The sequence below is a fragment of the Barbatula barbatula genome (genome assembly GCF_947034865.1).
Source record: "Barbatula barbatula genome assembly, chromosome: 8".
Classification (NCBI taxonomy): Eukaryota; Metazoa; Chordata; class Actinopteri; order Cypriniformes; family Nemacheilidae; genus Barbatula; species Barbatula barbatula.
Genome location: NC_136771.1, coordinates 9,133,995 through 9,146,925, shown reverse-complemented (window position 1 = coordinate 9,146,925; position 12,931 = coordinate 9,133,995). Strand labels below are relative to the sequence as shown.

Here is a 12,931-nt window from a genome sequence, read left to right as displayed (position 1 = left end):
GTCCAATGTTCGTTCATGTAATGCATTATCTAATTGTTTTCAAATACAACCATGTTGAGAAGAGCTACCGAAATTTTCTTTCTATGATTGTCTGATAAGGTTTGAATATTAAGTATATGGTTGAAATAAGGTTTAATTTATTATGAAACCATATCAAATGAACCCATGGCATGATGATACTTCATATGACAACAGTGATTGGATAATGAATTCTAACACTGCTATTTTGCTTCTGTATGAATTTCTTTTGAAGATTTTAATAGAGAATTGAATTGACGAGGATGCATAAGCCAAAAAGCTTCTTGCTTGTTTTCATTGTATTTCTGTAGTTGTAAGATTTGGTGTTCACTGATTATTTGTAATTATATTGGCCCTGTTTGTATGATTGTATTAAATCATTACAATATCTTTAACACATTTGCTTTATAAATGAAGCTTAACGTACAGTTTTATGCTGAACATTTTGTTATTTGAATTCAGATAACATCAGTTGATTTATTAATATGAATAAGGTGTATAACATTTATGTAATAATATCAATATAAAAATAAGTACACTTTTAATTTTGCTCGTTGTTTTCACCTGTTCCACTTTCTCTTACAGTAGTTTAAACTTAGGAAATACATTAACAACGTTTGCACATTTCCGCCCCCTCGTGGCTAGAATGTACATTTCATGTTGTTTAAGGGTACAACCACATACAAATCTGCGTGTAAAAGGAGCCCAGTAGTTCCAAAATCAAATATTATTATTAAATGAACATTCCACCTGTGAATAATTTTATTGGTATTTCAAGAAATCCTGCCAATAGAATTTAAGCATTAATATAGCCTCACAATACACCTATGTTTCAGAAAGATTGTAAATAGAGATATCCCCATAGATTTAGTTACAAATTAACTATGTGAATACAAATAAATAGGAAATATCTTTCTCAATGCATTCTTTTGCAAATGTTCACCTTTAGAGGGCACTAAAAGCACATAGAAAATGCATGCCTCCAGAATTAGAAGGCCAAGCTGTTACTTCATCTCCTTTTCCTAAACAGTTGCCATTAAATAACAGCTTTCTCTCATGATTTGGGTGTTTATATATGTATTGTCCAAATGAATGTATCCATTTTTTTGTTTTCGTCGGTCTGTTCATCTGTCTGTATCATTCTGTTTGTTGGCATTTCTATACATCAAAGAGCATTTATGTCATATATCTTTAGACTGTATAACTAAAGAGAGCAGAAGAAGAGAGATCTTTTAAAGCACACCCGCAGCAAGGCAGATAAATGGAGAGAGGCAGTGAATGACTCATAATCGGCGGCCATCTTGAGAGGGATGATATGGGATCTGTGAGAGTCCCAGAGCACAACACTGCATCTGTCCTGGTTTATTTTTGATTCGCCGAGTTCCTTCTACGCACTGCTGAGACAAATGGGAGCAAAAATAGGCTGAAGCGGGAAGTCGAACAAAGAGCAAGAGAGTTTGAAGAGGGTGAGACAAGATGAGAAAGGGCGGAGAAGGAGAAGAGGCACGAGTTACAACAAAAGAATAGAATGACGAAAACAGCAGCAGGGAGGACGTAGACAAGCTGATGCAGAGAAAGGCAAACTGCATTAGTGGAGGAAGATGTAAAACCGAACGACTTTATAAGGAAAGCAGGAAGAAGACATGATTTTACAGGGAAGCACTCAGTAGCAAAGACTAAAATGTACAGATCACGTTTATCATATCCAACATGATCAATCGGTCATTTATTATTCACTACAGCTGATAATAAAATATAATAAACAACAGCTGATGAAAAGTCTTGAATAAAATTTGAACAATGCACAGACTTGAGCAATGGGTTATATTTGTAATTACAGCTCCAAGGATTCAAAGCAAGAATAAAGCTGTATAGGTGGGTGCCTCTGGGGTCTGAGCATGTCTGACTCCCCTGCAGAGAATCGAGGGGCTGGCAAGAAGAGAATAAAGGGATGACGCTTATTGACAAATTCGTTCATCTCTTTCGTCAAACACTATCTGGTGAAAATGTATTAATACTGTGGTGTGGGCGGGGTTGGAAAGCAAAAACTGGGAAAATCGTCACTGGACTTTTATTCTCATATTCTCATGAAAAACAGCGCTAAAGAGTGCTATTAGAACCACTGTCGATTATCACCAACAGCAGTGGACACAGCCCTTAAATATTAGCTGGGACTTGTGTGTGCCACGTGTTTTTTCTATGTAGTAGAGAGTAATGAAACACATATTGACAAATAACACAAATGTGAAATTATAGTGTATCTAATATGAAATACAGCATATTGGAAAGTTTGTGTGTTGTGACATAAGTGACCAAAAGTCATGTCTTTCACCCTTTAAAAATGTATTAGAAATTTTTAGGCATGTTGTGTATAGTGATTTGGGTGTAAACTGAAGCTCAGCTTGGCAAAATATTACACCATATAAGCAATGCTTATTGAGTCAAAGCAGGAGACTGACTGCTGTCATCAAAATGAGAGGATTAACGAATAACTGATAATATTGTAGCCAATGTCGTTTATCTAATGAAAAAAAACATGTAATTTCACAGTCTATTACTGTGTTTTCACGTAATACGAAATTCCAGAAAATTGCAGGTGTTTTTACAGGACTTTTAATGTTGTTTGCTTTATTATCCGTTCATTCTCTTTGTATGCTCTTTTGATTCTCTTTTTTTTCAAACCTTATGCCAAGGTCTTTGATCCCAGGGGATTGCACATAATCAGAAACAAATAGTACAATCATGCAATGTAAGTTGCTCTGGATAAAAGTGTCTGGTAAATGTAAATCTCCATATTTTGTGGATATTTAGTTCCATATTTTTGCCGTAAATAATTTATTGATCAATGGGTTTTTCAACTTTCAAAAAAATTTGTATTTAAAAGTGCTTGTCAGCTTTGTCAAAACAGAATTGTGAAAAATTGTGCAGTGTTTTTCGAATTTGGAGATCCGAAGTTTTGGAAGGATAGCGGTGACATAAAAAAAACTTATAACATGAACAACTCTATTTTGGCTTTTGTTTTTTCATGTAAATAAATACAAACTATGTAAAGCAACTACAGTACTAATTATTACTAAAGATTATTGGCTTTTATTTTCCATTCCTTTAGTTTCAGTCTATATGTTTCAGCTATCTATCCTTCCTCTGCTGTCTTTGACTACTGCACTGCTATCATGTCAACTTCACATGCATGCACTCAGATACTCATGTGACACCAGTAACGTTCCACTGCCTTCAATGCTCACACAAATGAAGAGTTTGGTTCCAAAATGAGAAAACCTTTTCAAAATAGTTAAAATAGTTTTGAGCCATAATAACTAAACAAAATACAGCTAACTAACACAATGACTGCTGTCACACAATAAATCCATGTTAACATGATTTAAAAAATGAGTTATCTCATTTTCGAACCAAACTCTTCAAATAGACACACACTGACACCCTCCTTCTGCAAGAGATTATGGCCCGTACAGCCAAATCTCTGAGCCTAAAATCTGGCAAATGTCTCTCTCAACAGCTAAAAACAGAACAAGTTACCCCATTCCTGCTGATCAACATGAACTATTTTAGCCACATTATAGAAATAGCATATTACTTTTTAACCAGCAAAAGGGCAGACTAGTGCCTGTGCCAAGTTTTCAAAGCAAATAAGTAAACACAAATAGCTGAAAGTGCAATGGCCTAGTCCACTTCATCTGACACATTTAACCAGTAAACATCTTGGCTTTGAGCTCCACATAAAAAATGTTTCTTAGTCAATCGGGCGGCAGCTTTGCAGGTGGCAGAGGCACGTGAACTCTCCCCGGTCCACCGTCGAAAGCGATGACGCACTCCATTTAAAAAACGTCTGCCTCACCGCGGGACGAGTGCAGTCCTCGAAGAATGTGTGATTAGAGCTAAATGAGTGTGTGTGTGTGTGTGTGTGTGTGTGTGCGTGCGCCCTCGCAAAGTGTGTGACTTTTGCATGCGCAATTCATAAACTCTCCAAATGTCTATGGCGCCGGAATCTGCCAAGAATGTGACTCAAACATCTCACATCTCCACTCACTCTCTGCATTTTATTCGCTGTTTCACACTCTATTTCGGCGGCGCTGATGTCTCTGTTAATGTCTCTTTTCTGGCTTTTCATTCCCTTTGAAGTCTGCACGTCAACCTCTGCCTCTCCATCATTTATGTGAAGGGATATGTGCGGGTTGTGGTGCTCAAAGCACATTCAAACCACGTCAGAAACATTTGTGATGAACACTTGGTTTGTCTGAGTTTGGAGGAATCCGTGATGAGAATTACAGTTTGCTGATCTTTCAAAGCAAGTGACCAGCTGGTTTCATTACCAGACTATCAGAAGGTGCACAAACCATTCAAAAGAATGGTAAGAATTAAGCTGTTTAATAGCAGGCAGGGGCGCATGATCAAACTGGTATTTGTCTAGTATGCCAATCACAAAACTTCATGCCTTCTGCAAAATATGTTTTATTTAAACATTTTAACATAAATCAGTAAATTTACCTCAGTCAACCTATACAGTACATTGGGTTAGATGATAATGTTATGCCAGGACCCTAATTTAGCCTTGGAAGTCCAGATTAAACCTTGTTTCTTGTTGATAAATTGTTTGATTTATACAACCATTCTTTTTGTGTGAATTCGCTATTTGCCTCTGTCCACTCACCACCACTCACTATTGCTATCCGTGTTTTGCTGTGTTTGCTAAGTGCAAAAGACTAGCTATACAAATGAATAACAAAACGAATCCACATCTGAGAAAAGTCAACAGGCATAGGAAGGATACTTACATTGTTTGGTTTTTGAAAAAACATGTTGATTATTTCTTGTCTCTGGTTGCCTTTACGTGGCAGTAGTCAATTTTTTTCAGTCCAGAAAAATTACCAGCTCAGTCATAAACAATGGCATTTGATCACTATGGTTACTGCTACTACAGGCACAACTGAGGCAGCTAAGAGCTCCTCATAGGACCCCGGGGGTGGGATCAGGAGTTGGAGGTCGTAGCAGGCTAGCAGCAGCACCCAGAGAGCACAGAGAACGTAAACGTTGGTGGCCGACCCGATTCTAAAGCAGTGACGGCCAAAAAATTAAGGAGTGGCGGGCCTGTCCGGCCCCCCTATTTAGGCTAATGAACCTAGCGGAAACCCTGATTAATCCTCAATTTTACAGATGCTTTTCGACCTTTCGTAGGGCCGTGAGGGGCGGATCGGGTCACTATGAATCTAAGGGAGTCATGTCCCCCGTCCCTAGTGCCATCTGCACGCCTGACAGCAGGGAAGTTTTGGAAGATCTTAAACACCCACACAGATTGGCCACTGTTTATTCTTATCATTCATCCACCATTCTCACTAATAATGAGGACTTCATCAAAAGCTGAGCCTTTAAATCAAATAATGATCTCATTATTCAACAAAGTACTACAGTCCTGGCACCTGTTATTGAACACAAAATACAGAAGAAAAGAGATAAAAGGGAAGACTTGTGAAAGAAAGGAAATGTATGATGCTCATGACGTCAAGTGGAGCTGGAGAATGTGAGAAACATGAGCGAGAAAGGTGAGGGAGGGATGAGAGAGACTCAGATGACGACAAACGTAGCGGAAAGACAGAAAAAGATGCAAAAAGAGAGAATGTGTAATTAATATTTTGAGCAAAGTGGAGCCGTGCTGAACTGCAGACAGAGATGAAGGATTATTATAAAAATATTGGTAATATAAACCCACTATAACACAGCAGGGTAACATCCACACCAGCTGGTGATGGGGCTTTGGTGTGTAGGAGTTTGTAATTGTATGTGTAAAAAAGAAAATGTGTGTTTTTTTGCTGCTGTATGTGTCGAAATGTACTATTGACCTTATGTAAATTGACATTTGTTTCCCATGGAGGCGATTGTTATCACTTCTAAGCAGCTCACTGTGATGAGCAATTTCCGGCAAACAAAGTTGCGTCTTCAGTTTCTCACCCATATTCCCCCCATTCATTCAGTTTAATGATTCATTCCATATCTTCGTTCATTTTCAACAATCCACAGCCTGCCGTGATATTGACGTGGTCGCTCCCCCTTGGTTTCCAGCCAATTCATTGTGTCTCATTGTTGAGCGGCATGGCCGACAGCCAATGGGCACGCAGATGGTGGGTGGGATGATGTGAGATGATGCGAGATGATGCAAGCAGCTCTATCCGTCCAATGGGGCTTCAGTATGCACATGTCATGCATTGCACGTGTTGATTAATAAAATAACCTCACACATTACAGTTGGCCATTTATCGTTGTAACCCAAGATGTAACTTATTGATTCATTGGTTGGTTGACTAGTTAAATGACAAAAAAATGTGTCTGTCAGATGCAAACCTTGCTGCAAATCTGGTTAACATCACATTAATCTATTGAATTCAAAATCGGTTAGGTTTAAGTTTGCATTGGATGGTAAAGGATACAGCAGTTGGGGGGTCTTAAGAAGATTTCTAGTTTTCATGAAACATTTACAGTGGAATTAAAAGAAAGAGCCCTTGAGCCTCTCAGCGGGACTCGCATGTATGTGTGTGTCTATCTGTGTTAAGCACAGCCTGCCTTTGCACATGCTGGGAGACTGAAGCAAGCTTTCGTCATCAAGTTGCTCTTTCAGTGAGAGCCATCTGCTAATCTTTCGTATTTCTTACTCAAGGAGATAGAAAGAAAGAAAGAAAAAAGAAAGAAAGAAAGAGAAAGAAAGAAAGAAGCTACATCAAGACACAAATGCATTTATAGATTCCTGAAATCATTCAAAAAGCAATTTGAAGTCTCTGTCGGAGATCTTTGTGCATACTTTTTCCAATAAAACCATCTTGTTGCATCTTTATTCGTTCCTCAGGGGAGCATTTACTTGCGTTGGCCAGTGAATACCTAACCGTGCACATACGCATGTTCAAAATCTGAGTGTTTAGAACTCTGAATGACGTCCAGTGTGGTTGCATGGTAACTGTTTGTTAGTGAGTGATATCTATTTCAAAGAACTTTGTACACAACAAAGGGGGAATAGTGTCTCTGAGCCACCTGTGTGTTTGTCTGTCTGTCTGTCTGTGTCAGGAGAGGTCAGACTGAGAGAGAGAGAGAGAGAGAGAGAGAGAGAGAGAGAGAGAGAGAGAGAGAGAGAGAGAGAGAGAGAGAGAGAGAGAGAGAAAGAGAGTACATGTATTTTACTGTTAAACCTTTGTTGTTGGATGAACATAGAAAGTACGCCCACACTAAATATGTTTCTTAGATAAGACTTTATTCTTTTGTCATGCTTTTTGTCCAGCATTTTTTTTTAAAGAAAACATTCAACAGCTCATTCTTTTACATTCTTACATTCAAGTGAGAATCCATACATTCTGGGTAAAAAGGTATAACTAATGCTTTGGTCATCTAGGAGTGACCTCACAAATATGGTCACTCGAGAGCACCTCAAGGCAGTTTGACCTTACCCGTCCAGCTTATATCTACATAAACAAAACGTCAAATAAGACATAAATGTGCCAGGGAACATATAAAACCTGTGGAGAAAGATGGCGATATTAATTGCTTTTGAAATATTAAATGGTAAACATCGGATAGGATATTGCTAGAATTAACAATAGGAACAATTGGAACTGAAAGCAAGGATCAGGCTGCGTTATGCAATTTTCTATCATTACTTGACCGCCGGAATTAAAAGGTGAGACAAAAACATATTTTAAGTTTTGCCTGTATTATTACTAAACACATCTTCTGTCTGAGGAGGAAATTTTCTGCATTTTTCTTTACACATGTCCAATCTTTATCGTCGTTTTCTTACTCTCTACCACCCACAACCTCCCCTGCCTTTCTCTTGTCCTTTTCTCTCTCTCTCTCTCTCTCTATCTCTCTCTCGTCCTTGCCCTCTCAGTTTTTCAAAACGTTTTTTCTCGATAGCCCTGTCACATCTTCTTATTGCTCTCCATCTCTTTAGTTAGAAAGAGGAGGAAAAGGCAAGGTAAGGAAAGGTTAACTTGGAGAGAGAGACCATGTTAGGACAGGTTTGAAAGCAGTTCGAAGATGTCCATTATTGCTTCAGCTCCCATGACCAATGGGAGACAATTTTCACAATGTCAACCAATCTGTCACATCTAAGGAGTCCTTCATTAGTCTCGCTATTGTATACTTTTCAGTTTTACAACAATGCCAATTATTATTTCTTATGTTGTATTGAGAATATGACAAATGGGAATCAGTAGAATATGCCGACATTCAGCTAATTCCATGAATTTGGAATAATGAACAAGGAAATTTTGGAAAGACTTAGTGAATCTATGTAAAAAACAAAAATAGACATTTACTCACTCATCTGCCATTGATTGATCTTTCCATGCACTGGCCATAGAAATATCATCACAACTGACATTACTCACAGTGACATTCATGGCCAATCAGAACAGTGACAAACATAAGGCCTTTCACAGCGCTATTTACAGCTCCCTCTGCCAGCATGTCATATTTACACAAGTGATAATTGCTGTCATAGCTGGTGAGTGATGTAATACAATGTATTTCGCCTTCTGTCGCGCGTATTCTCTAGCTCTTTTCTCTTGCATGCTTTCGCGCACTCTCTGGCTGTTTGCAACCTTTCAAGTTGCTCAATCCATTGTGCTTTACTTGCTCTGCCCCTGTATTCCTTTCCTTCTCACGTAGCCCTGTATTTGAGACTACAGTTAAATAAAATCGTACATTCAGTCACTGCACTCAAAACAAAATGGATCCAAGCGCTTTGCTCATAATGCCATTTGTTAGCAACTGAGGCATAAACAGTGCTCTAGAATGGGACTGTGGATTAAGCCATGACAGCCTTAAAGTTAGAGGGTGTCGAAGTGACATCACAAGCTATAGTTACAACTATCATAGAAGCACTTAGAGTGACTAAAAAGTTAGAAGCATACAAATATTGTACATAAACCTAAGATGGAAATCCGTATCCTCTGTCTGCACTGACTGACAGAGATTGCTTCGAATACCCATTCCCTCAAAAAAAGAAGGACAGCGTATCAGCTTCGCTAACCAAGCTCTATGAACTTTCCTCCGCTGCCCTGCGTTCCCTTGTTTACCCACTGTATCCTACATCAGTAGTAGTGCCCTCTAGATGCAAAGAACTAGAGGCTCAAACTGAACAGAACAAAGATACAGGTGATGCTGATAGTAAACAGGAATCAAGGCATTGAAGTCAATTTGAGTAAAACCGGACTTTTTCTCCTCCAGAGAGGAGAAAAATTAGAGGGGTGAGGGTTCTTGGAGATGGATAGATTCAACCAAAGAGGAGATGGGTGCACACAGTCAAGACAGACATGGAGAGCAGCAAGAGGACAGAAGACGAAGAGCGAGAAGAAGAAGAGGAGGGTGGCAGAGAGTCAAATTCAGGGGGGCAATCGAGCTCAAAGCAGCGTAGGGAGGTGACGCCTGCATCTTCGTTTCCATAGTTGGCCCAGTACTCTTCCGGGTCAAGCTTTGGGAGTAAAGCCTCTTCCTCCCCGAGCTCGTACTTTGTGGATGTGGAAGTGATGGAGGGATGTTGAGATTTTCCTGCAGTGAAGGGGTGCGCCTTGGTCTCGGAGCTCTTCTCGAAGATGCCCTTAGAGCTGCTGACTGGCTTATGCTTGGAGAACCACCAGCGGGTCTTGGTGCTGAAGGTGGTGGTGGTGCTGCCGGTGAGGGAGCCAGGGTCGGGAAATGGGCACAGGGCGAAGTCCATCTCCCTCAGGAAGCGTAGGTCCTGTCCACGACGAGTAGCGGGGGAAGCGCACATCACATCAGAGCTGGATACACGGGCACCTCGGAAGAACTCCCAGAGGGGGCGAGCCTCGCAGCCGCATGCCCAGGGGTTGTTGTTCAGCCGCAGGAACTCGATGGAGTCGATGTCACGCATGGCCTGACCGGGCAGCTCTGCCAGGGAGTTGTTGAAGAGAAAGAGCATGGTCAGCCTGCCCAGGTCACGAAAAGCACGACGGTTGACCTGACGGACCCTGTTGTCGTGGATAAGCAAACGGTCAAGGTTCACCAGACCACGGAACACATTCTCGGACAGGGTGCGGATGCGGTTGCCGTGAAGGAAGAGCTGGCTGAGGTTGATCAGGTCAGCAAAGAGATCATCCTGGATGAAGTGGAGCTGGTTCTCCTGCAAGTAGAGGAACTGCAGGCTGTAGAGCTTGTGAAAGATGTCATGGGGAAGGGCAGCCAGACGGCAGCGATGCATGTGGAGGCTCTGGAGCTTCTCCAGGCCACGGAAAGCTCCGCCCTCAAGGCGGTGCATGTGAGGATTATCGCCCAGGTCGAGCTCCTCCAGATCACGGAGCTCGCTGAATGAACCAGCTTCAATCCAGGTTATGTTGTTGGAGAAGAGCCACAACACCTGAATGGTATGAATTGAAGTAGAGTAGAGTAGAGTAGAGTAGAGTAGAGAAGAGAAGAGAAGAGAAGAGAAGAGAAGAGAAGAGAAGAGAAGAGAAGAGAAGAGAAGAGAAGAGAAGAGAAGAGAAGAGAAGAGAAGAGAAGAGAAGAGAAGAGTGAAAAGTGAAAAGTGAAAAGTGAAAAGTGAAAAGTGAAAAAGAAATGAAGTAGTATGAAGCAAGAGGTGGAAAACATTGGACGTCGGAAAAGAATAAACAATATAATTAGAAGATGTACAGTTGACATTTCCATACTTAACAACTCATAAGCAGCCTACTAAATCTCATAATTGCATCATAATTATCCTCTCAACTATATTTGTAATTATTAAGATTGTATGTTTAAACACATTTACATAAATACACGTTCTCACCTGTGTGCCAAAAGCAAAAGACCCCACTCTCAGTTCAGTGATGCGGTTGTTCTGCAGAAAAACGCGCTGGGATTCGTAGGGCATGCCGGTGGGCACGATGGTGAAGTTCTGCGCCTGGCAGCTCACTGTCATGGGGGTCGGGTAACACACGCACCGGTGAGGGCAGTTCTGCGCAGGCACGGGTTTTACCACGACCAGCCAGACAACCAGCCAGAGCGAGAGAGCGCCTGACGAAAAGAGATAGAGACGTTGCACGTCACATCACCAAGTATTTTGTATTGGCTAAAGCGCATGTCTAAACGGGAGCTGTATGTAAGCTTTCCTGCTAAAACCATTACGGTTCAGTCGACCGACATTTAACAATATTTTGTCATCATATTTTGTTACATTCAACAATATTTTGTTATCATGTTAGCAAATAAATATAAAAAATGTAACACAATAATAAATGCAGAACACATGCAATAATAATTTTGAAAAACGAAAAACAGTTGCACCGATGTCTACTAGCCATCTTTATCGTTCTCTTTGAAAGTAAATTAAGCCTGCAAACTTTAGTTATACGTTTGTAATATACAAAATATTCATATGTTAACCCGTAAATACTAATTTACAACATCTCAAGCAGCAAAAATCAAAGGCATGCTCACCAACTGTTAATGCGTAAAACCAAGCACGTTCTTCAGAACCGTAATCATAATTAACATTAAACTACTTCAAAGGAAAATATTTTCAATACTTAAAACACTTTGAAAACGCAACAGACCATCTAACACAGACTCAGACAGAATATGAACAAATAAGAAGCAATAACTCACTCTTAAAGTTGTGCGCAAAGGAGCTGCGTTGGCTCCGCGTAAAAGTTGATGTTTCCATTCCGAACCAAAGCCGAAAGCGAGTTAGCCTGAGGAGTAAAGCCACTGATTCCCTGCTATCTCCGCTGATGCTCTGGTTCCCGAGTCGGAGCGACTGAGAGAGTGCCGAATGATGGGTCCCAGGCCCAATATATACCCGAGCGCCGCGTGCGCCTACGGCTGTGGGCACACGGAATCTCTCCTACGTCACTAGTCGGGTCAAGCCCAAGCGAGGGTGGCAAACGGAAAAGGCGGGGCGGAGAGAGTAGGGGAGGGCTTTCTTGTACCAGTTTGGACCGAGGAAGTCAGACGTCTTAGCTCAGAGTTACGTTATAGGACCACGAACGTGGAGACGCAGTATGGAAAGGGCGGGGGAGCGCGGGCACGGCGCCCGGTAATGACTGAACGGAGAACAGGCGAGGAGTAGTGCACGAGGCACATGAAACAGTCACACAGCTCGTTTCTTGGCTTTCAAGCCGGTGTCCCTCTGGAATTTTTCCTCCGCATTATAAATGAGAATCCACATTGAAACAAGGTGCATTGTTTGCAGAAGAGAATTATGCTCTAGAGACTCATAAGTCATGATTTAAAATATAGACATTTGAAGTTTGAACAATGAGATAATCGGGGATTTGAATGACTAAAGAATGTAGTAAATGGCATATGAACTATCAGGAGAGAAGTAACTACAGATCAGCCAACACCAAGAACGCACAATCCTAACAGCATCGTTATGGGCAGCTTCCTGGGTGTGGACTGAACCTTGAGTTAAACTCTTAGCTAAGAATGTTTAACCAGGTCTGTCTTCCTTTTAAAAAGTAACCATGGTTTAACTATAGTAACTAGTTTTTCGTTTAATTTGTATAAAACCTTAATAACCAATGATATTTGCATTAAAACTATGGTAAACAAAACATTGCTTTGCCTATAATAATAAAATGTTGAATTTTCCTAAATGTTTGGTTTATAGCTGGCACTATACGGCTTGTAACCAGGGGTCACCATACAGAAGAAGAGAATAACTTTTTATTTATTGAAACGAACAATTGTTTTTCACCTCCTGTAAAGGTTCTTTGTTTACGCTGTTTGTTTCGGGGGTGGCTGAAAGTTTGGATTAATATTACTATTTACATGTTGTGACAATTACACAATAACTTGAAGTCTGAAGAAGATGCTTTATTACCACACAACACCATTCCTCTCCAAACACTACAGGTTACTACTAACAGGTTAAGACAGACTGACGAATCGAAAGACGGAGGACCCGAGGATG

The 12,931-nt window shown here is 40.6% G+C and overlaps 1 protein-coding gene across 1 annotated transcript; it reads right to left on the bottom strand.

Annotated features, from left to right (window-relative positions):
- Positions 1 to 7,250: 7,250 nt before the first annotated feature.
- rtn4rl2a (reticulon 4 receptor-like 2 a) lies at positions 7,251 to 11,989 on the bottom strand. Its single transcript, XM_079462370.1, has 3 exons — positions 11,623 to 11,989; positions 10,805 to 11,031; positions 7,251 to 10,393 (listed from the first exon to the last, which is right to left on the bottom strand). Exons 1-3 carry the CDS (start codon positions 11,678 to 11,680, stop codon positions 9,293 to 9,295), a joined length of 1,386 nt encoding a protein of 461 aa, XP_079318496.1. The 5' UTR covers positions 11,681 to 11,989; the 3' UTR covers positions 7,251 to 9,292.
- Positions 11,990 to 12,931: the final 942 nt, after the last annotated feature.

Coding starts and splice junctions, on each gene's coding strand:
- rtn4rl2a (XM_079462370.1), bottom strand. CDS start 11,680: ATGGAAACATCAACTTTTACGCGGAGCCAACGCAGCTCCTTTGCGCAC. Junction 11,032..11,622: donor CTTTGCGCACAACTTTAAGA/GTGAGTTATTGC, acceptor TCTTTTCGTCAG/GCGCTCTCTCGCTCTGGCTG. Junction 10,394..10,804: donor CTTTTGCTTTTGGCACACAG/GTGAGAACGTGT, acceptor CATACCATTCAG/GTGTTGTGGCTCTTCTCCAA.